Raw genomic sequence first — 26,909 nt, forward strand, 5'->3', positions numbered from 1 at the left:
GCCCCCTTTCGGATATCAGAATTGGAATAAAGTGTTTACCTGGTGCCTACTCGTCGGCCAGGACACTCTTGAAAACGAGATGTGCTCGTCTCAAGACGGACTCCTGGTCAAATAATTTTTAGATAGATAAAAAATAATGTCAAATGTGATACATGTTATTCTTTCTCAAGCACGGTTACTTTCTTCTTTCCTTTTTAGAGCAAGACAAGCATGTAACCAAATGCAGTCCATATGTAGAAACGATACAACCAGCACGGACCATGACAAAATATCTTCCATCGTATGAGACAAAACCCCTTTCATGTTTAGAGTGAAAGGATGGATCTAATCTGGAAAGATAATCTAATCTTAGAATATGCAACTTTTACTTTATCAATAATTAGTTCAACGCTAACTGAGCTGGCAGTTCTTATAAAAAAGGGCAAATGTAAATCAGAACAATTGAAAAAGAGATTTCGATTTGTTGTGAAGGGCACGGTGTAAAATAACCCTCTTAAGGAAATGTATATATTTTTGTTGTTGTTACTCAAAATAAAATGCAGCTTTTTCTCCTTTGAATTATGTTCATATACAACGACATTAGAATTGTCTGTTAGTGTTGCAATGCTATAAATAGAGTAACATGAAGGAGTGCATGTTGATGTCTGGGGAGATTAAAGTCAAAGATGACAGTTTTGTACATTACTTTATAAATGTGTTTTGTTAATTTTACATAACTACCACTTCTTCATAAGCTTTTCCTAACTCATACAGATGCAATGTTTTTTTGAGAATAGAACCACTGAATAATACTACGACCAAGACTAATACTGATACAAAATGTATTTAAATTTAGCAATATTGCTTATCATTAACTCCTGTGCAGATTGTTGGTATCAACATTTTCCAGATGAGTATTGATTTTTCTCTGTTGTTTCTGTATGACCCAGCCATCAAGACAACATTGTGTCATTCAAAGTTGTATATGAACATAATTCACTGGGGAACTTTTTAACAAGTCTGCTTTTACTTTTTTTCTTTTTTTTTTGCTGCACGGGTTGTATGCAAACACTTAAACCACCATGTGCAGATGTTAGTACCCCCCTCCTTTAATCATTGGTTCATTTGTGTAAAAAAAATATCATAAAAATCCTCTGAGCGTAGTGGGTCTTAGCACTAGGTAAACGATACCTTAGACCATCAATTATATCTGTTTTTTGTTTTGTTTTTCCTCCACTCCATAACTAATTTAACTAAAAAGAAGAAACCAAAAAGAAAATTTGGGAAATCTGAAGCAGCCCCACTATTCAGTAATTTGTAGATCCATCTTCAGCATCAATTTGAAGGCCCATTTCTTTTTTTATCAAATTAATTCATTTCATTGAGGTTTTGGGGCACTGGTTGGTGCGCAGCTCTATCGAGGTACCGGTACAACATTTCAGTCGGGTTCAGTCAGGTCTGGACTAGGTGAATTTCAAATACTTGATTTGTTTATTTTTCAGCCATTTTTTCTGGTGTGCTCCAGACCACTGCTCTGTAAAGCCAGTTTTGACAAAGCTTTGGCAGTCAGTTTGAAGGCCTTTCATCTGCCTCTAAAATACTGTGATACCCAGGCCCTGTGGCTGCAGAACAACACCACATCACCCCCTCCTATATATGTATATATATATGTATATATATATATATATATATATATATATATATATATATATATATATATATATATATTTCTTGTATCTTTCTTGTTGATATTTTGAAACGTCTTTTCTACCGGGACCTCAGAAACTCTTTTTTTCTTGTGCTTGTATAGATTTATATTAAAGTCTTCTTAACCCTTAATCTTTGATTTGTAGTCGGAGTCTGATTGATTGATATGAACTCTACAGGAGGTCAGCTTTAATTCAACTTTGCTTTGATACGAACACTGATGCGCCTATCTCTGGCAAAATAATTCCCATTTACCAAACTACAACAAAGTAAGGCCCCGTTTACGCGGAGCAAAAACGGAGGCGTTTTCATGCGTTTTGGCCGTTGGTTTACACGAAAACGGAGCTCAAAGTCACCAAAAACGATCATTTCTGAAAACTCCAGCCAAAGTGGAGATTTTCAAAAACTCAGTTTTCACGTTTGCGTCTAAACAGAGGAAAACGGAGGAAAACGGAGGAAAACAGAGATTTAAGCTTCAGAACGTCACATTATGCACCAGAAACTCACCAGCGTCATGTGTGCGACCTGTGTTTACAATTAGTTTGGCCACCGTCAATATTTTCTTGTATTTTACCTGTTTTATATTCTAAAGTCACACTTAAAAGTAACTCCACTTCTCTGTCACTCCAAACGAAAGACTCTCGTAGCGTCTTGGAAGTAAAGCCTGAATTATGGTCCCGCGTTAAATCAACGCAGAGCCTACGGCGTAGGGTACGCGGCGATGCGCGCCGTACGGTGTGCGTCGCCGCGTACCCTACGCCGTAGGCTCTGCGTTGGTGTAACACGGAACCACAAATCAGCCTTAACTGGAAGTTACACGTGTCATTTGTTGATGTTTTTTCCAGGATTCTGATTGGCTGGCATGACGTTAACAGCGTTTTCATGCGGGTCCGTGTAAACAAGGATATTTTTGAAAACGTATAGGGGAAAATATCAGTTTTTGTAAATACCCGGCTACGTGTAAACGTGGCCTAAAACAACCAGAACTGATGGAGAATACAACTCTTTAAAGTCTTCATTACAACATTCATGAAGAATTGTCAGTAAATGTTTCAGAACTTAAATCGGACTTGCCTGGAAAGTATTTATGCTAAACTTTCCTGAAGAAACTGAGCAGATTGATCCATTTACAAAAAGGAGCGGGTTAATGTGCGACATTATAGGAACGAAGGGAACCAATTATTGCCCTGTTTGTGTTATATACATGTGCCCCTTTTTTTAACTGTAAAAACTTTGTGTGGGTCATTATGATCACTTAACCCAACTATAATCTGTCATGGCCAAGTTCCTCCTCTGTAAACGTTTCTCTGGTAGGCAGTAAAAATAACATTTTTAATCATGGGATAATTGCTGAGTGAAACTGATCAGGGCCTGATCAGTTCATTATTTGTCTTTGTGCGGCCTGTGACGGCTTGATTTCGCGGGGTGCTGCTCATACCCAGGAGTGCAGATGAGAGAGGGTCAGACACACATGCATATGAGGTTAGCTTCCATCCACTCGTTGGCTTCCAGCGGGGGGGTCAACACCAAACCAACGAGGGGGCGACCTGACTCCCTCCCGGACAGCGACATGCACTGCCTTCCAATTAATCCAACCACAAAAACGCCACTTTGGTTTAGACGGATTAATGCCGATCTCCAACAACATTATCTTTAGTTATTTAAGACAAAAGACATAAGAAAAAGAAAAACACAAGGTAGCATACCCGTCATGCAGCACAAGATGGCACACACAATGCTTCTATGAGGAAAGTGGGCAAACAAACGCTGATAAAGACAAGACAACAAGGCACAATGACAGGCAAGAGATTCGACCAGTCAGACAGGACAGGTGGTTGTAGCTCTTACCAATGCGGTCCAATCGGTCAATAGCCACAGTTTCAAAAGCACGTCGCATCATGGGGTACTCTTCCAGCACCTCATTAAAGTGGTCAACAGAGAGGGAGAAGAGTCGACAGTAGGTGTCGGCGCGCACACTTGCCGTTCGCCTGCCCTTGGTGAGCAGACAGATCTCTGCAGGGCAGGAACACAAAGAGACAAAAGGAAAACACATCAAGAAACAGTATCAGCAGTGGAGTCCATAAAGGCAATCATCCTAGTAATTACCCGCCGTATTATCATAAACATGAACTGAGAGCAGAGAAGGATTCTGGAGAAGTTGAGTTAATGTGAATGTAAATAAAATGAGAAGCCCATAATCAGTGCTGCTGCTCACATTATGATGAAAGAAATCATCATCCTGCAGAGGGGCTAACAGTCACCCATTATGATACAGTAAATGGTTTCATCGGCAGGCATCAGTGCATCTCTGCATTCATGCACTGCATCAGGTCTAAAGTATAATGCGTAAGCAAACAGAGGTATTGTTTCACAGTTTCCCTGTTTTCCTGTTGTGACATGATGAGATGTGAAGCTGGCGGCAGAACAATGCATCAGCAAAAGCATCTAAACAGACGCTCTGCTGCCTATTCACATCTGCCAAGACACAATGCACTGTTATCTCCGCATTTACATCTGAAATGAGATGCACACAAAAATACGTTGTCAGCTGTTTGATAGGTCTTGACTGCAAATAACACGAAGTAAATCATAGCTTTAACAAAAAAGTAAATAAAAACATGTATTTGGAGGTCCACTTTTATATCTAGCCTCAGCAGTGAAAGGAGTCGGTTGCATTATATCTGACTGCTCCTGACTTTCTGAAGGCTTTCTGCCAGTTTCATCTTTGGCTTCAAGCCCTGAAGGCATTTTTCTTCTCTTCAAATATTTTCTGACTTGATAATAGCGTGTCACATTCATGATTTTATTTTTCTAATCCACCTGTTTTTATATATCGATTCACTTAACGGTCTCTTTATTTGGAATAGCATTGTTTTGGATATGTTTTATGCAATTATTTCATAAATAAAATTAAATTAAAAATGCATTTAATCAAGGACCTAGTTTTGATGAATATATTTAAACTATTACATTATTTATAAATCACATGAACAAATAATCTTTTTAAGGGAATGTAATTTAAAATTGAATTTAACCTCAGTCCTGCATCTAAAATATCAGGATAATTGCTCTAAAGGCCTGAAAAAAGCTCTGTTTGAGCTGCAGGGTGTCGTATACAGTAACATGGACAATGATTGTTCATAGGTCTCCCAGTTCCATCTGCCCTCCTGCTCATTTTATCCCTCCTCCAGTGTTTCTCCTCGTTATCTTAACACTGCTTAACCTCCCTCCATGTCTGCAGTTGCATTCACCCTACTGCCCGATGTCCCCCTGCATGGTTAAATGTCAACTTGTTATGGTGCCATCTTAACTCGGCTCTGCCGCGAGCGCGGCATCTGCAAGACGTGCGAGCGTTGCTCTTAAGCTGTGGGTGTGAAGAAGGTGTTAGTGCTGCTGTAACGGAAAAGCAACCGCTATACAGGGCATGCAGTACCTCTGTTAACAAAGAAGGACAAACAAGGGGGAAAAAAAAGACGACGGAGACGGAAAAAAAGTGTGACACATCGCAGGTCACTTGAGAAATGAGGGGAAGAGGCAAGGGCCAATAGAAAGACGGAGAGGGAGTGGTTGGTCTGTATTAATATCAACACACTGTTGTGCCGAGAAGCTTGTATGACACACCCTGTGGCAACGTCCTCAGGTAAATGTGTTACTTGACACTGAGGAGCCAGCTCAGGTCTAGAGAGGTGGTGTAAGCAGCAGTGCTAAGCTGAAAATACTTCATATGATCTGACGTTGCACTCATTTGGACAATATCATAAATTGCGCTGCTTTAAATATATATATATATATATATATATATATATATACATATAATATATGTATATACATGTATATATTAAGAAAATAATATATATAACTTAAGAAAATGTTTAAAAAAGAAAAGATAAGTGCCTACAAAAAAAAGAAGGAGAAAGAGAAAAAAATAGATAGAAGAGTGGTATTTTTGTTTGTTTTCTTGTTATAAATATATGTATAGATAGATTGGTGTTCAGTAAGTCAATGTAATTGTATTAACAGAGGTAGCATAAGTTATCATAAGCAGGTATCATAAGTTTTCTTCTTCCTGCTCCTTTTCTTTCATGGTGATAATGTGTACTTTATGGAATTTTTTACAACATTATTAAGAAGATATACCATGGATGGAATAAATGAAATGAAATGAAATGAAATCATTATATATGTATTTACATGTATATAAGTATATAAGTTCATTTTTGTACATTCATCTGGCCTACATTCATCTGGCTAATAACAAATACATCTAATACATGTTAAACCAAATACAAACATTTAAATATCTACATGTAAGTATCTAACAAACTTTAGTGGATTTTTCTGCAGTTTTCAACCACAGGGATTTTATTCTCACAGAGACTGGATAGGAACGATTGCTCCAGAATGTGAGTGTTAAAATGTCTTTTGTCACATATCTTTAAAGACAATACGCGTGTGACAGAATTAATAAATGCAACTACACTCAGATAAAATAATCTGGTAGGTACAGTAAATATAAATAATCTGGAAGCTGCAGACATACTGTTTTACATCTGCAGCTTCAAGGTTTTTTCTTCTTATTTTGCAAAAATGAATGATTTAAATGCTACATTTCACATAAATTTTGGTCATCAACAGTCTTCTTAAGATATATGAAAGTTGCTGTGTAAAAAAGGAGGAAAGATAATGAGGTGAAACTCTCCCCAGCTGATACTTTTGGATCATAAGTGTTCTGACATTTCTGATATGCAAATTGATCATTATCCAAACATGTCTGCGCAGATGTTTAAAGTCCAGGGATTTTGATTTTGGGTTTATTTGATTCTCTTTTGTGTTTCTGCTGCTTTTCTTTTGCTATGTTGGACTTATGTTTTGTATCTTCATTTCAACTTTTATCTTGTGTTAGTGCTTCTAGGTGAGGATCTTTTACATGCTACATCATGCAGCTGGGCTGGTTTATGTGCACCGTTCTAACACTAAAAACTATCTTCAGATGCTTGTTTTTCTTTATTAGCCTGACTTGGAGGTTAAGATGCAGGAGAAACTTCATACTCAACCAACTCAAGGTTAAAGCTAAGAAATGAATGTATATTTTAACAGTTAAAACACTTGAGAAAGCTCAGTCACCTGGAAAACCTGTGTGTATTTTAAGGTGTTTTTGTGCATGAGAAAGTCAGTATGCTGTTATCACTCCCCATGATGCAGTTTGACACGTGTCTGTTGCCTTGTCACAAAGCATCACTGTTGACCCCCAGAGCACTGAGAATAATCTGCCATCACGTCATGTGTCACGTACTCTCGTGGCAACTAGCTCCCTTTCCTCCTGCCTCCTCTTGAATGGGTTTGAGAGGAGTTGGTCGCTATGACTAAGAGATTCAAGTCCAAAAGGGATTCTCATCTGCAGTCAGTCATCGTCCAAGCATTGCTGCAAACTCTTTTAGTCCTGAAGCCTCATGGTGACTTCACAAGGCTGTGTGATATTAATATGTAATCCCATCCAATCATCCAATTTTAGCATGCAGGTGTTGTACGGACTGTGGCTAAAGGTGCTTTGTGACCTACTGTCCTCACAGATGTCCTGCTCATTATGCTAATAGTTTGCTATGGCTTGACTCAGTGTCGTAGCTCCCCTCCCTCCTTCTGTTTCTGTATGTGTGCCTCTCGCTGATTTTGTATTCTAGCCACGCTTTGGCTCGGTTGTAAGGGGAGAGTGAATCTTCTGAGGGGGGAGAAAGACTGATCATCGACTAATGTCATGCGAAAGGGTAAGAATATCAGCAGGGCAGAAGGCAAACAGCAGGTACACGCACGGACAGAATGTACAATCATGAGCTCTGCACTTTTTAATTGTTTTCGCTGATAAAGTGCATGGGAACTTTTCTTTTTTTTAAAGATTTCTTTGTGTTCTTCAATTTATTTACACATTTTTACCTTTTTCTGTGAATTAATTTTTTTCATTGCTGCTGATTGCAAAATATCCATCTTACACTTCTAATTTCACTTACGAGCTCCTTAAGGCATTTCAGAAGGACTACAGACTGAATCGACTGTTAATCTCTGCACAGACTGAGAGCATTAGCAAGATAAAAAATGTAAAGGATGTGACATAACTATGGAGGTGTTTCAGATGACTACTGAAAAGATTAGGTCTTTAATTCATTTCCTGGATTAATGAAATAGTCCACTTTTCTGGGGACTAGTAACGATCAGAAATGAGTGAGTGGGCTGCAGAGCATCTTATTTATCTGTTTTTAATGACACACTTTTAAAAAAAAAAATGTTGTGGCTCTAGTGGACTTTATTCAAGTTTTAGACATTAAGGGGGTAGAGAGAGAGACCGACGACATGGAGCAAAGGTCCACAGGCTGGGACTCAAACCTGCGACCGCTGCACGACTGTAGCCTCAGTAAATGGGCCACTTGCTTTAACCACTGGGCCACCCAGCGGCTCAATGACATGCTTTTTAAGCAAAAATGATTTATCAATTAAATGGTTACTTCTTAATCAGTTCAACTAGGGCTGGGCAATATGGACCAAAAGTCATATCTGGATATTTTCTAGCTGAATGGCGATACTCGATATATATCGATATTTTTTCTGTGCCATAATTGGGGTTTCCCCCAAAGCATTATAGCATAGCATCTCTGTTAGTCTCATTTTTTTCTGAGGCAAACCCTTAAAAAAACAATCAGTTTTAATACAAAGCCTCGTGCCAAATGTCACACAGGTACCTTTATTAACAGAGGTCTGCACAATATCAAAATGTATAAAACAAATGAAATAAAATAAACTGCCTGCATATATAGAATAAAAATGCTTCTTGAATACAATAAAACAAATATCCCTTTCCTGCATAACAATTAAATTAAAATACACTGTGCAATTAATACAATGTAGACAGTAACAGGCAGACTTTTCCACTGAGGTTGACAGTTGTGCAAATAACAAAACATTTGTGCAAATCTCAAATAAAACATTCAAGTCAATTCGTCAAAAAAAAGCTATATAAAAATCATAATTATTTTTTTTTAATTGATATAAACAATATTGTCTCGTACCATATCGCGTTTGAAAATATATCGATATATATTAAAATCTCGATATATCGCCCAGCCCTAAGTTCAACCCATTTTCCAGCATGTATTTCCAGAACTTTAACTGTGACAATTAGTTCAGCCTGCTCATTTATAACTTACCCGTTTACAAGCATGGATTAGTAATCAACAGTATAGTAATGTTTTCAAATAGCTTGCAAATAGTTTTTTTTACATTTATAATGATGACAAACTCAAAGTATATTTCTCCTGTCATTATTCTGCTGACTAAATCAAGAACAATCTAAATATTTAGCAACTGTTCACCATGTTTGTTTCTTTTCAACAGCTGCCCACTGAGGTGACCGCTATTCATGAAAGGATTACATTCCGACCAGGGCTCCCGAAGCATTGGCAGAGTGTGTTTGACACAAGTCGTGTGGTTTGAAGGTGCAGGAGAGAAGACGCCACTTCTTTTTTGATTCACTGCCTTCTATAGCTCGCCTGCGAGACGCGCACTGCAGTCAGAAGACACACCAAAGCGAAGGTATTCTTAGACTCCTTCAGTCTCCTCCCATAGTGAGGAGGAACTCAAAAGATAAAATATGCAAGAAGCCCAAAAATAGGAAACTTCACTCTCTAACAGACAACATTGTCTGCCCGTGGATTTTTTGCAGGAGTAAACAACGTGCAATGAAATTACATTTGACATATAAAACATTCATGGCATCTGTGACGTCTCAGAGAGGGAACGTGAAGCGAGAGAGAGAGAGAGAGAGAGAGAGCGAAAGTTCAGCAAAGAACAGAACGAGGGAATCGCTCCTGACTTCACACAGCAGATAAATCCACAGAGGCTGTTCATGATGAGTGCCAAGTAAGCTCCAGCAGAAACGTATGGACGGAGCGGAGAATTCATGCATCTGCATGTGTTCAAGGGGGAGAGTGGAAGTGAAAGTGGGGGAGGGACTTGTGTGTGTCCTAAGGGATGCCTGATCCGTGCCTTGGCCCACTCCAGCTACCAGATGAGAGGTTACGTAACAACGGAAGCTGACTAACGTCCAACGCTGGTTAATGAGAATCTACAATAACTTCCAACAGCATCAAACGCAGGGCGCCAGCCCTGGAATATTACTGTGTAAGCATATCCACATGACTGCCAGGAGCATGTTCTCCGTGGCCTGAAAGTTTTTTTTATAGGGCCTGATTTACTAAAGGTTTGCGTGCGTAAAAACGTGTGCAAACTTGACATCACCCGCAAACCAATGTGCAAGCTGATCTACTAACAGCGTGCAAAGAGGACTGCGCCTCTCAAATGAGCAAAATAGCACACGCTGTTCATTTAGTACTTTTGCCCTGATGAATAATCAATATGGGGCGTACCCGCCAGAAAGCGCTAAATACTGGGAGGGGAAAATGCAAATAGGTTCATTTACCACACGCAATGAGATTTACCAAGCCCGAAAGTAATTGCGGGGATTGTGATTGCGTCTGTATTTAATACGTTCGAAAGGAAGGTGCTAATCTGCCCGGCATTACGCACCGATGGCTGCTGTTATTGTGGCAAGGAGGCGACATCGCCAAAATCAAAGAATACGCAGAGAGAGAGTCTTTATTCTGCTGCATGCTATTTTAAAAATGGTTGCACAAGTTTTATTAAAGGCCACTTTTTCTTTAGTTCTTCGCCTTATATCTTGCCACCTTCTTTTAACCTCATCTGCCGTTCTTTTTGTCTTACCAACTGCATTTATTCTATCGCAGATTTTCTCCCATATTGCGTTTCTTTTGGTAATGTTTAAATTTCTTTGCTGTAGTTCATGAATGTGTTTATTTGCCTCTTCCACTAATATTTCTAACTCCAACTCGTCAAATTTCATTTTGCGCTTGCGACTATCCTGCTTTCCATCCAGACTCTCCATGGCGCAAACCGTAAGACACGCAACACCTCATTTAAATACTGAGGTTTGCACCTGTTATCAATTGCGCAAGCATTCTTAGTTGATCACCCGCAAAACACACAACAGCACGTGCAAACTTTTTCAGTGCACACGCAATTTAGTACTCTTTATTTAGGATCTTAGTAAATCAGGCCCATAATCTGCTCTTGAATTTTTTGCATGAAAGATATGAAAGGTAAGTCAAATCTGCAGGTTAAAGATGTGCTCAGGATCTTACCTCCAAAGTACGACCCATCAGTCAACTTCATCTCCTTGTTGAACTTGGTGATGACGCTTGCAACGCCGTGCTGAATGAAGTACATCTTCTTCCCGACGGTGCCTTCCCTGATGATGTAGTCGTTGGGCTGAAAGACCTCAAACTTCAACTTGCTCAGCATCCCCGTCACGAAGTTGGGGTCAGCATTGGCAAATAGAGGCATGGTGGCGACGAGCTTACGGCAGTTGAAGTTGACGATTTCCTGGTGTTGGATGAAATGGATTACACCATGCCAAACATTATTCAATTATTTCCATCAAAAATCTGGAAAAACAAGCAGATGGTAGGCGGTCTGACACTAAATGCCCTCTCATATATTTTTTTCTCTGCTGCTGATATCTGAAAGCATAAATGAACATGGTGCTGATTTAGTCCTAATGCTTCTAAAGCACTTCCCACGTCTTTCCTGACAGGAAACTTTTTGGCACACGAATCACACCCTGATGAGTTTGCCCCCTGGTGCCGGCTGCAGGCCATCTTTCTTGTCTCATCCTGTCCCCTCAGCCTCAGCAGGAGATTAGGAGCTTGTTGTCTGTTTGTCCAGCATCTCTGTTGCTGTGCAGATGGGAAAGCCGGGGCACTTGGCATCTGCAGTGGCGTGTTGTTGACCCCACATGAGAGATAATTCTCCTCCAGTGACAACAGGACATTAACAGAAAGGATAACCAATCTCTGCGATGTTTGCTGTCTACATGAGGGCAACGCAAGGAATTTTATCTCAACCTCAGATGCGTTTGTCAGCTCATGCCATGGGGCTCTGACCTCAATCACGCACCGGAAATAATGAATTAGATGCTGAGCAGTTTTTCTAGCCAACTAGAATTCCTCATGGGGAAACAATCTTAGGCTATGCACATTTAAACATTTGTCATATGGTTGAGAATAAGGAACATTGAGACAAAGACAAGCAAAGGGGAAGAGAGAGCAGCAAATCTGTCCTGCTTTTAGGTTATATGGAGTCGACTGGTTGCATATTTGATCTTAACTGCAAACCTCATAAACTATTCCAACTCTATCTATATTTTAGATGTGTGATTCATTACAAAGACACAAGATTCAACACAGAGATGCAACCCATCACAGTGTTTCAAATTATTTGCTATTTTTGTCACTTTGCTGTGATAAACTTGTAAGCAGGTGCAGCTTAGAGAGTTCTCTGTTTTGGTGCATTTACCCACGAAGGCCGAAGGCCCCATTTAAGGAAAAGATGTAAAAACCTTAACAGAGTCTCGTCCAGAATTTTAAGGATTCATATTTCGAAACCTTTAGTTTTCATTGTAAATTATTGCCTTTCCCCTTCTTTTTACAATGTCTAAAACTTTTTTTATGCACTCAAATAGGGCTGGCCAATATATTGAGATTTTAATATGTATCGATATATTGTCAAACGCGATATGGTACGAGACAATATCGTTTATATCGATTATTTAATTTTTTTTTTTTTTTTTTTAGGATTTTGATATAGCTTATTTTGTGACAAATTGAATGTTTTATTTGAGATTTGCACAAAAGTTTTGTTATTTGCACAACTGTCAACCTCAGTGGAAAAGTCTGCCTGTTACTGTCTACATTGTATTAATTGCACAGTGTATTTTAATGTAATTGTTATGCAGGAAAGGGATATTTGTTTTATTTTATTCAAGAAGCATTTTTATTCTATATATGCAGGCAGTTTATTTTTATTTCATTTGTTTTATACATTTTGATATTGTGCAGACCTCTGTTAATAAAGGAACCTGTGTGACATTTGGCACGAGGCTTTGTATTAAAACTGACTGTTTTTTTAATGGTTTGCCTCAGAAAAAAATGAAGCTAACAGAGATGCTATGCTATAATGCTTTGGGGGAAACCCCAATTATGTCACAGAAAAAATATCGATATATACCGAGTATCGCCATTCAGCTAGAAAATATCGAGATATGACTTTTGGTCCATATCGCCCAGCCGTACACTCAAATAACTCAAAGTATTTTATTTCAGTGCTAAAATGATTTGGCTTTAGTATAAATTATCAGCATGTGAACATACTAAAGGGTAACTCGTTGTTTTTGTTGTTTTTCCCTTTTCGGAAGCCTCAAGAATGTCATGGCCTCTATCGACTAACAATCAACTGCTGTATGTTGTGTTGTCGTGTCCTTGAATTTAACAGCAAAGGTGAGTTTTTTTAAATTATGTTGTGCCAACAGCTGCATCGAAGTGTTTAATGTGATGGATCACCTGTCTGAGAGAAGTTGACTTTCAAAATGCACCTCTGAAACGTCTGAAGAGTTTACAAGTACATAAAATGTTTATTTTTTTTTTTCTTTTACTGAGAAAATACTGTAATTGTCATATAACATCACAGTTTGATATTGGGCATTTGTTTGAACATTATTCTGCCTTTATAATCTGGATAGTTAATAAAGGAGCACCCCACCAAATCTAAAGCTCTTTTATGCCCAGAGAGAGAGGGTTTTTATGTAAATCGCGGGTGGTCTTGTAAGCTTATGGCAGCACCAGCCCAATGTGTGTATCTGTATGAGGAAAGTCTACAAGAGCTTTAATAAAAGAAATGCCAGAATGCATTATAAGTATGATTGTACTGGCTCGGCCTGGTTGTTGTAAAGGAAAGCCGATTAAACCGATCCCGGGCTGCACCTACTGCACGTATCGGAACAAGTCAACTCTTAACGACAACAGATATTAGATTTCCTTTAGTGCACATTCATCTAATTTAGCTGTTTTGGATGATCTTTTTCGTTCTCTGTTCAAGTTAAAATTTACGACTACTTTACAGTAGAGCTTAAGCGTAACCAAGCCTCACAAAGCAATGTTTACGATGCATAAAATACGTACTCTGATTCCATGGAAGAAGCCATTAGCGGCAACATGCTTGCAAATCAAGTTGTGTCTAGTTGATTAAAGTGGAATTTATTACTGTTTATGAAGTGCACGGTTGCTTTTAGTCTAATAAGATTCAAATAAAGGTTGACGATGGGAAGTTTTTTAAGAAAGCTGTTACATGAAGCCTGGTACCAGTTGTGTTGCTTTTTGAAGAGGATTTCTGAAGGAGAGGAGAAGACGCGAGGGAGAAGTTAAAACTATTCAGGGACACGGGGGTCTGCTGGAGCCAGCACATACTCTTTGGCCCAAAGGCCTTTTGTTTTACACATCGCTCCATTTAGAGTGCATCCTACTGTGGCCAAAAAATTGTTTTTGTTATACTGCTAGTTGCAAACACATTTGTCCCTGATGTGACTGGAAAGGAGCTTGAACGAGGAGCACAGACCCGAAAGTGAAGTCATTTAGTCTGTCAAGGATAGAGTGGGCAATGAGTTTACGTAAACAAAACAATTCTTCTGTTAGCATGCACAGATGAAAATACTAGAGGTGGGTGCAATTCATCGATGTGTTGATGCATCGCGATGCGTCACGTGGCGATTTGGAATCGATTAATTAAAAAAAATAAATAAATAAAAAATCTTTTTTTTTTTTTTAACTTATCCTATCCAGATTCCAGACTGAATAAGCTGAATCATTTCATTTCCAAGAATGCACATTTCTTATTGTTCACTTGAAATATGGCAGATATGTTTACACTAAATAAATTTGATGGAAGTAAATATCTTGTTTATTTGAATTAATGAACTCATTAAATCCAGGGCTTGACCGTTTTCAGTGTTTTCCGCCAATAGAGGGCGCTCTCATGCAAGTGCAGCTTTCCCTGGTCAAAGTTAAGTAAGTCAAAGAGCAAATGTTTACATAGTCATAAAATAAATTATTTTGTGTCTTTGAAAAATACATGTCAAATGTTCAAAAAACCTTGTTATTTACTTAATGAGTGTTGTTAGAGGAACTGAGTTAATTGATTGGCTATTTATTTACAAATGTAGCCACAGATGAAGACAAAATCAATCTTGTATGGAAAAAAGCATTAAATTTCACAATAATCGAAGAATCGTGGCACCAACAATCGAATCGAATCGACAATCGTTATAATCGAAGAATCGCAGAATCGAAGAATCGAAGAATCGAAGCTCCAATAATCAAAATCGAATCGAATCGTGAGGTACCCTTGTTTGCACACCCCTAGAAAATACAGTCCCGAATTTTTGATGTTCAACTTGCATTATTAAAGTCTCAAATTAATTTCCTTTAAAGATTTGAAAGAAATCTTTGTATTTAAATCATTTATTTATCCCCTTTTGGTGTTGCGGTCATTCCTTTGTGAACGCAGCTTGGTCTTAATGCAGATTTGAATGCTGCTTTCTACACACAGTGAGCCTGTAAAGGCTCACTGTTTTAAACCTTAAAATCAATTTTCTTTGCTTGTGAGTGTCACACACCCACTGTAGCATTGCACTCTGCAAGGTGAATGAATGGGGCTACATAAAAGATGGTTGTGAGCCTTTATGCTTGCTTATTTCGCTCCTTTAAGGTAGCCCTTTGCATAATTACCCGTGCAATGTGCTGATACGAAGAACTCATCTGTGAACTGATCCCTCACCTGCAAAAAACACTTCAATATTCCGATTCATTGCTTCTCTTTGTGAAATGTATAGTGCACGGAGTCGATCCTGAGCCCGTATCTCCTTGTTTGTGTGTAACGCTTTGGTCTAGTTGGTATTACAAAATAAAACAACACTTGTGAAGCAGCTCTGGAGCTCAAAGTGTTTACCACGCATAAAAGTGAGACACAGGTAATGTTTCTCTGGAGAATCTCTACTTATCTTGACAGCCGACTGGCGCGGGTTCTACCCCGACGCTGAGGATCTGAATCTGCGTTTCTGCTTTTCTACTCGACCTCCCAAGACGGAATGACAGGTGTTGGTATTCCAGTTTCATGTATTTCACTTTCAATCTTGCCAAACATAGAGTCACCCCTCATCCTCACGGGGAGAAAAACAAACCCGATTCATGCTTTAAAGCTAAAGCCGTCCGACACCGCTCGTTCAGGAACCTTTTTGGTGTGTATTTTTTCCTTTTACCAGTTCTAAAAATAACGCTAGAGCCTTCAAAATGAAAAATGAGAGGAGCTGATGTTTGATGTTGAAGAAAGGAGCTGTCTGTCTACCTCTTTGAGAGGGTCGTTGAGTTCGCTCAGGATGTTGTCCTCATCGAAGATCTTGCCTTGGTAGCGGTGCTCGTAGTAGTCGTGGATTTTCTGCCGCAAGTCTGCAGGAAGTTTGTGGAAGGACATGTATTGCTCCACTTGTTTGTACTGGAAAAGACACAAGAACAGATTTGTCATTACTTCTATAATTTTGCATTAAAATGTAGACAGGTATTTCACAGGAGACCCACGTGTAGGAAAATACTGTTCTCAAGATACACATTAAACTAACTGCAAAACAGAACACAGTATTTATTTATTTATTTATTTCGATCTTGTGCTCAGTATGGTACACTCATTCATAACATGTCGTGTAATCATTTAGATCGAAAAGGAATAGGCTGAAGCTCTGAGCTTATAAACGCCTACCCTTTAACATTCACATTATTATTATTTACACTTTCTATAACAAATGCTTTCTAGCTTTTCCACCCAAAAAAGAAGCAAACACAAAACACAAAATATATATATATATATATATATATATATATATATATATATATATATATATATATATATATACATATATGTAACAACAAAGAACCAGTAAGAAAAGAAAAAAAGGAAAAAAAATAATAAATAGTCCTGATTAAAACAAGGACATAAATATCAGTAATTATTACCTGCATAATTCCATAATTCTCTCCCTTGCGTCTTATCCTTCAATCTTGTTGGTATTTACTAATCATGATCTGTTTTAAACTATTTTTAAACTGTATGATGTTTTTACTTTGTTTAAGATTATCTGGCAAGCTATTCCACAACTTAACCCCAGTAACTGAAATACACATACTTCTAAGTGTTGTTTTAACTGTTGGTTGTTTGAGATTATGTTCCCCCCTTAACTCATATTCATCTCTATCCTTAAACAGTTTTTGTATGTTGCAGGGGAGTGAATTATTCTTTGCTTTGTATATTATCTGTGCCGTTTTAAATTCAACTAAGTCAGTCAATTTTAGTGCGTTTAATTTCCAGAACAAAACATTTGTGTGATGATAAAATCCTACATTATTTACGATTCTTATTGCTTTTTTTTGCATTAGATAAATGGGTTGAAGATTGGTTTTTAAAGTATTTCCCCAAATCTCCACACAGTACGTCAGATACCGTAAAATTAATGAATTATAAAGTATGTATAATGTTTTTAGGTTTGATATGTGTCTAGTTTTTCCTAGAATGCCGATACTTTTAGCCAACTTTGATCTAATATATTTCATGTGCATTGAGGACAAGTCATGCTCTCACAGTCAAATCTCCATGTCCTGGTTCTGTGCACAGAGAGGGGAGAGGCGGGTGGTGAAGGAAAGTTAGAGCAGAACCAGGATCAGGACTATGTCAGACCAAGGTACCTGTTGTGGTTATCCCACCCATGCAGGGAGTCCAACCATAACGCAAAGTAGCAAGGCTTACCCAGCACATTAAAAAAGTGATGAAGATCATTCGGTAATTGCCCAGTTGGCATCGACCGCAACCTCCAGTGATAACCTCTGGTAATGAATTCAAGCTGTTCAGGAATGTAAAAATCTGGGCACATTAAGCTGAAGGCAAGTATTGACCCAAAAGAGAAGGAAAGAGAGAATAACAAAAGGCTTTTAAAGATACTCCATCTTGATCAGTCTCTGATTCCTCATGGGTTTGCCACAGACAAGGAGGTGCATACAATCTTCTCAATGCTTCCCGGAGCTTGACATCTGAAAGATAAACACTTTCTCTCAAGCTCTCTCTGGTAATCATAGTCCCCCAGCAGGGACACTGTGAGGTTGGTATCTCAGGCCGGTGGCGAGTTATTTGACCAGTGAGATGCAACCGGCCCCACAGAATGAAATTTGTCAGTGAAAGAGAAAGAGAAGACGCTGGAGTCCTTGATTCCCCTCCCGGCTGCAGCAAGGTGATAAGGGACCGGAGTTTTGTTTGTGGCAAATTGATTAATTTGGAGTTCGCACAGCTCAAGCCGGGCTGTCCACATTGGCCCAGCCAGGCCGTTATGACTCAGGTGGTCAAGGCAGGGCACAGAGTCAGGCAAATGCGTCACATTTGGATATCAAACTCAAATGTGACGCCTCGAGTTCCAGTAAGCTTCCATAATGACTTATTTCCATTCTAGCATAATCCCTAAATTGCATAAATTCTCACATAAATCCCAATTTGTATTTTTTCTTGGTTGATTAATTACATTCTAATGGAGTCATTTAAATCACTGCTGACTACCCTTCTCATTTCCCTACCTCATCCATTTTTCCATATGTCCATCTCTATCTCAGTCTAAAAATAGTCGCGGCCAAGTCAGACCTCCCTTTGTGCTTGCCAGCTGGAGATTTTTCAATATTTCTTTAGTGACTTTCTATATTTCCGCTCAAACATGACTTAAAACATCCTCATATTTTTATGCAAAAGATAAAAATATAAATCAAAAATGATATTTGTGCAGAAATATAGAAAGCAGCCACAGGCAGTAGCTCTTCCCCTGCTGAATGACAAACAGCTGTCCCCTGGTTTGCAGTAGTTCAGCACCATGGCATCACAGCAGGGGTGTCTTAATATCATGCATACTTTAGTCCCTCATTTCCTTTTCTCCCCTTCAATTATTTCTCTGATTCTGCTCTTTAGAAGCTTCATTTTTGTTTTTCCTTTCTACCTTTTAACATGGTGATTTTTCTGTCTTTAATCATAGCTTTATCTTACAATTTCTGCTTTCTATTAAAGCAAACATGAAAATTATATTCAAACAAGTAAGATAAAAGTTTGCAACGTGACTCAGAACTATTGACAGAATCAGTTACCTGCGTCATATTTTCTCATCACCAGCACCCTCCTTCCTCAAATAGCTTGCAAGCACACTCCCACATCCATCTTTCCATCCATGTTTCTAACCCCCCCAGCTGTGGCAGAGATAGATGTAATGACTGGAGGCTCAGCACCCTGAACTCATCCCTGCTGCTCCTCAGCCTGCTCCAGTCATATGCACAGCCATGCAGCAAATCAGCCCTGGATGAACCTGGCTACACACTGGGGCACTTTTCCCACGAACACGGCATCGGGGGCCTCAAAGCTGTCAGTTCGATGCCTGCAGGGCCCGTTGAAGGGGTGGGGGAAATAGTTGATGTAGATTGAGCATATTTTCTGTGAAGCAGATGTAGATCACATACTGAGCAAGAGACATGTCACTAATTCAGACTGCAATTTCAAACTGCTCACTTGTTTGTTTTGGGCAACCGGCTGTCATTAACTTTTTTGGAATATGCTAGAAAGTGCCTGAAGGTTATGATATAGATATATGTACATATATCATGAATCTGAACTGATCATAGTGAGTATTAGTATAAGACAACATTTATTTACCGAAAATTAAGCCGATACATTTTGTTATGTTTTTAAACAAAAGCACCGGGTTAGAGGAGAGGTTACAAACTTTTTCAAATGAGTTTAACCAATGGCTATCTTTCTATCTAGTTCAATCTTTATCCAGTATGCTCTCAGATTAGTGTGAACCAACACATGAACTAATGAGCTGACCTGCCCCTGATTAATGTGGGGATGAAAAAAGATCAAATTTAATGATTATCATCATAGGAATCACCATGAAATGAATTTCTTTAGTCGTCTTTTTACATTTGCATTTTACCACAATCAAAACAGCCTTTTTTAAAGGTTGTAAATTGGGTGGCTTTGTATAATCATGCTTTCTTTTTTCATTAAATAGCTTACAATAATGACAAGTTTTAAGTGCATATTAAACAGCCCTGCAAAGCTATGGCTAAAACATGGAGGAAGTGGTTTTTCTAGATGGTCATGACCATGAGCAGAGGGCAAGGTCAGGCCATAGTACTTGAATAAATTGAATCCATCTCCGTGCTTTTATAAGTAGGGTGTAAACTAATGAACTGATATCTTAACATGTCCTGTTTGCATCGGCCAAGGTGACTCTGCTGATTCCTTGAAAAGAATTATGGCAACAAGCTCCCAGAGGATAATATGTCCTTTGTATATTTGTTATGCTTCTGTGCACGTGCTCAGTTTGTGTATCTACATGAATGCACACAACCAGACTGCAACTGATTGTGTTCTAATTTGCTAATTGCTGTTTGCTGACAGCAAAGTAATAAACACAGTCAACATGCTCTTGTCCCAGCTACTCAAATATTAGCATTTATTATGGGCATGTAGTGCAAGTAGTGGCATGACCATATTGCAATCGTCCAGAATGGCCCAAAGGGCAATGTTGCTAGCATTTTGCTAACAAGCTAAAGTCGCAAAAGTCCCACTGTGCACCAGCGGGATGTGGAAAAAAAAATCCCCAAAAAATAAAACATGCCCGAAAAAACGAGAAAAAAACATGAAAATGAAGGCGATATAATAGTATACAGAAACGGTTTCCCTTTTCTTATTATTCTTATTCTGTACGCTGTTTTCCTCCGTTAATGCGGCCCGAACCACAATGTTCACCCATGCATGGCATACATCGGTAGACGCGTCTCCATCGTGCCTCGATGGGCATTACTTTTCTCAGTCAAAAGTGTTACCGTGGCAACGCTAGATGCCAAAAAGCAAAAAAAAAAAAAAGGCGAAAATTCGGACGCTTATTGCTCGGCCGAACTTTATCGTAGAGACATAGTTCAAATTTACAAACACTCAGCCCGATTGGCACTAAAGGACCGTACAACCTCATCATGCTAATTATTACGGTTTTTGCGATATTTAACTTTCAATTAAAAAAAAAAATCAATTTAATTTGGGACGCTTGTTGCTAGGCACATTGAGATAAGACATTGTCTCGCTATTAGCTTCAGAGTTCAGAATCTCACTGGACAAAACCCCTACATACGTGGGAAATAAACCGCAATTATTTTCATGCAACTCTTTCAAACAAAACTGAGATGCTTTAATGGTGATATTTGAATTTTCTTATTTTCATTTAATTTAAGGGGACATATTATTAAAACTCTGACAGATCCCATAATAAGCAAGACTCAAAGGTTCAAATAGCCTAAACTTTAAATCTTTAACTGATTATAAACTTATAGGTTCACTTTCTGTATTTCACTCATTTTTGTTGCCATATTTTGGTTTGCTATCATATTCGGCTAAGAAACAAATGCACAAAGCAGTAATCAGAAAATAATTTTAGTTTTGTTTTAGTTGAGTACACATTTTCAGAGGTTACAAAGCTTAACACGTACAGGGGAGAGAGGTGACTACGTGTTACTACTCATGAAATGGTTCAGGCCTTGGTGCAACATATTACATAGAGATGGAGTTGGAACTCTTAAACCTTCTTAACAAGATTTAAAAGTTTTGATCAGGTGTAATTGAAAAATACCTTTTGAGTTTTCCAAACCTTAATGGTCTTGAGCCTTCTTATTTGTCTGCACTACTTTTACCCTATCGAACCTCGCGGACCCCGAGGTCCTCCGGTGCCTTTTAACCATACCAAGAGTCAGAACCAGGACACACGGGGAGGCGGCATTCAGTTATTATGGTCCCCGATTGTGGAACAGCCTCCCGGAGAACCTCAGGCTGCAGAGACTGTTGATGTTTTTAAAAAGAAGCTCAAGACCCATCTCTTTAATCAGGCTTTTAACTGACTCATTTAACTCTTTTAAATTTTTTATGCTCACCCTTATTTTTATTGGATCTTACTACTCTGTTTTATATTAATCTTTAGTTTATCCTGTTTTATCATTTTATTTTCATTGTCTTATCTCAATGTTTTATGTTTATTTGTTTTATAGTAAAGCACTTTGTGTTGCATTTTATGTATGAAAGGTGGTTTATAAATAAAGTTTGATTTGATTTGATTTGATTTGATATGAACCTTCAGAAAACTTCTAATAATTCACAATTTTCACCATTGTTAATATCCATCTACTGTAAGTCAAGGCTACACAGTTTTAGAAAATACCTGTATTTTTGGTAAATCAGCCAATCACCTTTAGTTAAATTTCAGCTCTTTTTTTTTTTTTTTTAAATCACAGGGATGTTCGTGTATGACATGTCAGTGATGGTTTGAATTCCCTGTACTACAGTGTTTTCCGTATGGCACAAGGAATGGTGCAACATAAAGTAAATAAAGTTTGGGAGTTGAACTTGGCTTCATGTGTGCAAAATGCACAGCACATTACTCATGGCTGGCTGTTCTGGCAAATGCCCAGGCCTGTCAGCGGGATCACAGATGGTGGCCAAGTGAAATGCTGGATAATCACTCTCCATGTAAAAAAAAAAAAATGCAATTATGTAATCGGAAATAAAATGAATAGAAGAAAAAAAAAATCCATCCACTGGAGGCACATTGACAGGGAAGCGCATGGTCATGTCACAAGACCTCTTCACCCTCATCCTGATGTGATCCGCTTGGAAGAAGGAGAAAATCCTCTTTTCAACTCATACGTCTGTGATTTTATGATCTCTTGCAACTCAAATCATTGGTACACAAAGCAACCAAGAGATGAGCTAATTTAAGTCTTCCTCCAGTGATGGGTGTCAATGATCATGGCATTGTACCATCTAGTTCATTTTCTAAAAACAGCATCCACGATCAAGTAAATCATGCAAAAAATAAATAAATTAGATTTTCTGAATCCTGTTGCATGATTCTTACCTTCTCTTGGTATTGCCTGCGCGAGGAGTCCAGTGACTGGATTAGAGCAGTAGCGTGGCCCACAAACATAGCATAGCACGTGGCACCTACGATCATACTGAGCATGGTGATCCACAGGTCAGACATGCTGACAGGTGCCCGTGCACCATACCCGATGCACAGCATGTGGCTCATGGCTTTGAAGAGGGCATAAGAGTACTGCTTACCCCAGGAAACGTTCTGCAAGGACACAAAGAAAAAGAAAGGAAGAGAGAGAGAACCATAAAGAGTGGTTGGCAGGAGTTACTGCGACACAGTGAGGAATGACGGGCTTCCCTTTGATGGATCACTGAACCTCCACTAAACATCCAGCCAATAGAAGTCTTCATGACTCAGAGCTTAATGCCCTTATTCTTATCTGTTTACTTTCCTTCACAACTCTCACTTTGCTGGAACTACCTGGCCTTATTTATTTGCAGTTTACTACTGAAAATTCGCTGACATGATGGGTTTGTCTTCTGCACCTGTCCTTAAAAACCCAATAACATCTGGAGCTGGGTTCTCTCAGTTTCTATTATTTATCCAGCTGGGTTTTAGAGCAACTATATCATTGTCATGTATTATGCTGGTGTGAAATAGCACAGCCAATTGCTTTTATAAATGTACAACACTGACCAGATGTTTCTAAAGTTAGCTGCGCACTAATGTGGCCACTGAGGGGCCACAATCTGGCGATCTAATACTGTTGGAAATTAAAACTCATATCAAATCAATAAATGGAACATGACGTTCTGCTGTGGTGAACCGTAGATTAGGAAAGCTGAAATGAGAAGCATGCAGCTGCCAGCCAGGCCTGTAGTCCTTGTGGTCTTCTTTCTCTTACTCTAATAATGTCAAAAAACAGCAGCGTGGAAAGTGGAACAAATGCTATCTTGTTAAAATGTGCAGTTTGACAATATTTTGATTGCAAAAAAAAGAAGAATTAAACCTTGAAGCAGTGATGAACGGGCCTTTGCGCGTGCAATTTCCACCAATAAAGGTCAAGGACTCAAAACAAAGTCCGATGACACCACCCATGACTCTTTATGTGAAACCATTTAAAAGTTATGGCAGAAAATAGGAATTATCACATATTGACCAATCAGAAGAAGGGGCGGGGCTACTTTTTTCACCAATTATGTTCAAAGACTCAAACCGAGTCCGATGACACCACCCACGACTCTTTATGCCAAACCATTCAAAAGTTATGGCAGAAAATAGGAACTATCAAATATCAGATGAAGGGGGGGCAAACTTTTTGGCGTTTTTTTGTCGCCATGGTAACGCTTTTGACTGAGAAAAGTAATGCCCATCGTCGCAGGATCGAGACGCACATTTTGATGTATAACACTGGGTGCACGTTACGGTAAAGGCCGAAGAAATGGCATAAATTGCGCCAAAATTACACGATTAATTCAAAATGGCCGACTTCCTGTTCGGTTTCGGCTATGGCGCCAAGAGACTTTTCTTTAAGTTGCGACATGATACAAGTATATACTGAATTTCGTGCATGTACGTCAAACTGTATTGTGGGGCTTGAGGCACAAAGTTTTCTAGGGGGCGCTTTTGAGCCATTAATGCAAACCATTAAATATCAAATTTTTCGCCAGCCTGGCTTGCGTGCAAAATTTGGTGACTTTTGGGGCACGTTTAGGGGGGCAAAAAGGCCCTCATTTCGTCGGAAGAAAAACGAGGATAAAAACAAAAACAATTCCTACAGATACAATAGGGCCTTCGCACTGTCAGTGCTCGGGCCCTTATAAAACAAGGCTATGTGTTTGCTACAGTAGAGTACACTGGCTTAAGCCCCGCCAAACAAGGGGAATGCACAGCACATACTAATCTGCACTGACCCACAGACCTTCATACTGCTAGTTTACATATACGTTTCTCCATATTTGAGGAATTAACACTTAGTTAAATTTGGCTACATTCACCAGCATTGTATATTTGCACATATTGTATCCAGTGCGCTCAAATGTGCCACTAAAAGGAGCTCAAATCTCTGGTCACTCACAGTTCTTCCTGATTGCAGACGAGACAGGAGTCATGTCACTTTGGAGGTTGATAAGGCCCTTGTGTGATTTGTCATATTCTAATGAGATGACACCCACTCTGACCTCTCTGGACTGTGATTGACTGTCTGGGAAGTTAAGGAGCTGGACCTGGCAACCATTCGAAGGCCTCTGCTTTTTGTTGAAATGCCGGTAAGTTACAGGTTTCCGTCATCTTGGAGGAAGTCTGAACATTTGGGCCTTATCATATCATATACTATTGGAACTCACCTTCCTTGTTTAATTAGCTGCTGATGTTAATTTGTGTAAATTTAAATACGGCCAGTTACTTAACGTTCGCAGCTGGTAGCACATTCCACCATCGTGACAACAGGGATGTGAACAGTGTGGATTGCATCGTATGTAGGGATGCCAGCGCCAGATGGCATGCCATAGAGGGACATAATATCCGGACAGCAGTAAAAGCCTTTAAGGACAGAGCTGGGTGAAGACCCAGAAGTCACTTACAGCTTAAGTACTTACAGTTTAAGTACTTAAGCTGAAAGTATTTAAGTGTCTAATTTAACGAACTTTAACATCTATAAGGTTTTGAATGCAAGACTTTTACTCATAGTGAAGTATTATTACATTGTTTTATTGGCATGGAAAGAGACCACTGGTTTACAAGTGTAGATAAGAAGTATTAATCTGTGTTAAAATAAAACTAACAACTAACTTCTTTCACTTCAGAAGTGTTCATGTTAATCACAGTGTTTGGTTTGATCATTTGTGTGCATTAAAGATATCTATATCTATCTATGCTTATTATGAATTAAACATTAACCCTGTCGTTCAAATTAAGCTCAACATTTCCGAAAAAAAAATGTAGTCTGGCACAGTTTAAGTATTTATTTTTCTCCATCAGATAGGTATGGTGCTATAGTGAAGTTGGTGGTGTGTTATGCTGCCAGAAAACCTTGACCTCTCAAGGTGAAACCACAAAGATTTCGTCATTTTATCGACCTCAAAGTTTTTACTCAGGGCTAAAATAGCAGAAGCTGGGCGAGATCCCTCAGGCCAGATTTGAACATAATCCATTTAACTGGAAGTGCATTCGAGGTTTCGGGTAGTTTCCGTTTGAAAACCATGTGTTCCACCACTCAATCTTAAAAGTGTTTTTTTTTCTTCCATAAAGCTGACTCCAACTGTGCCGTAACTGTAAAGACAGTTCTGTACTTAATGCATTTGTGATTTGGAGTCACATCTTATGTTGTCATTTTAATAAAGTCAAAAGTCTTTAACTGGTGGAAATAATTTTTGAAGTGACTTGTGTCTTTTTACTTAAAGAACTGGCCCCTGATGGGATCTTATTTGCTTTTTAACGTTTATATTAAACTGGATGATTTTATTTTATGTTTTATAGAAGCAGAGCAGAAGGCTGCAGTTTCACAGAAGAAAATGTGGAGTCCACCGTGGAAGAGGTTCGGTTACTGGCATCCGTCTCAGATACTATTATTACAGCAATTCATGTGTAGAAAGAAAGATGTCTTTTTTTCTCCCTTTCCCCTCTTTTGTGCAGGTAATCCGACAATCTTCTGGTAATCCGGCTGCATTCTTCATGATTTTAAAGAAGGACAAAAGTAGTTGAAACAAAAATCTAATTTGTTTCCAGCACAGGTAGAACCTCCCTCAACATTGACAAACTGGAGCACAATCCCAGTGCGATCCAATTACAGTTGGCCCACACCTCACCTGTGCCGAGGAGCTTTAAGGCCAATAATGACAACACTGAACCCTCTGGAAGGGGTTACCTACCCCTCTCTGAACAGATAACAATGCTAGTGTCTTTTTTCATGAAAAAATAAATAATTCATTATTTACTGTGTATTGAATGACAAGAATTTTTGGGAAAGACGAGAATACATGTTTAAACATTTGGTGCTTAAACCTTTTTTCTAAATGTATATTGTTTTGATGCAATTATTTGCTGTATTTAATAATAACAATAACAATAACAATTAAAGCTGCAAGCAGCGATGAACGGGCCCTCGTGCGTGCAATTTTCACCAATAAAAGTCAAGGACTCAAAACTAACTCTGATGATACCACCCACGAGACTTTATGTCAAACCATTCAAAAGTTATTGCAGAAAATAGGAACTATCACATATCGACCAATCAGAAGAAGGGGCGGGGATAATTTGCACCAATTAAGGTGAAGGAGCCAAAACCAAGTCCGATGACACCACCCACGAGCCTCTATGTCATACCATTCAAAAGTTA

The 26,909-nt window shown here is 38.8% G+C and overlaps 1 protein-coding gene across 2 annotated transcripts in view; it reads right to left on the reverse strand.

Annotated features, from left to right (window-relative positions):
• LOC133454930 (potassium/sodium hyperpolarization-activated cyclic nucleotide-gated channel 1) overlaps positions 1–26,909 on the reverse strand; it is a 95,666-nt gene that overhangs the window by 8,800 nt on the left and 59,957 nt on the right. For both annotated transcript variants that reach the window (XM_061733669.1, XM_061733670.1), the window contains exons 4-7: positions 22,616–22,834; positions 15,982–16,128; positions 10,890–11,130; positions 3,535–3,699 (exon numbers count right to left, since the gene is read on the reverse strand). In XM_061733669.1, coding sequence (XP_061589653.1) covers positions 3,535–3,699; positions 10,890–11,130; positions 15,982–16,128; positions 22,616–22,834 — 772 coding nt within the window. The remainder of the gene's footprint in view (positions 1–3,534; positions 3,700–10,889; positions 11,131–15,981; positions 16,129–22,615; positions 22,835–26,909) is intronic.

Source organism: Cololabis saira, chromosome 11 (assembly GCF_033807715.1).
Source record: "Cololabis saira isolate AMF1-May2022 chromosome 11, fColSai1.1, whole genome shotgun sequence".
Taxonomy (NCBI): Eukaryota; Metazoa; Chordata; class Actinopteri; order Beloniformes; family Belonidae; genus Cololabis; species Cololabis saira.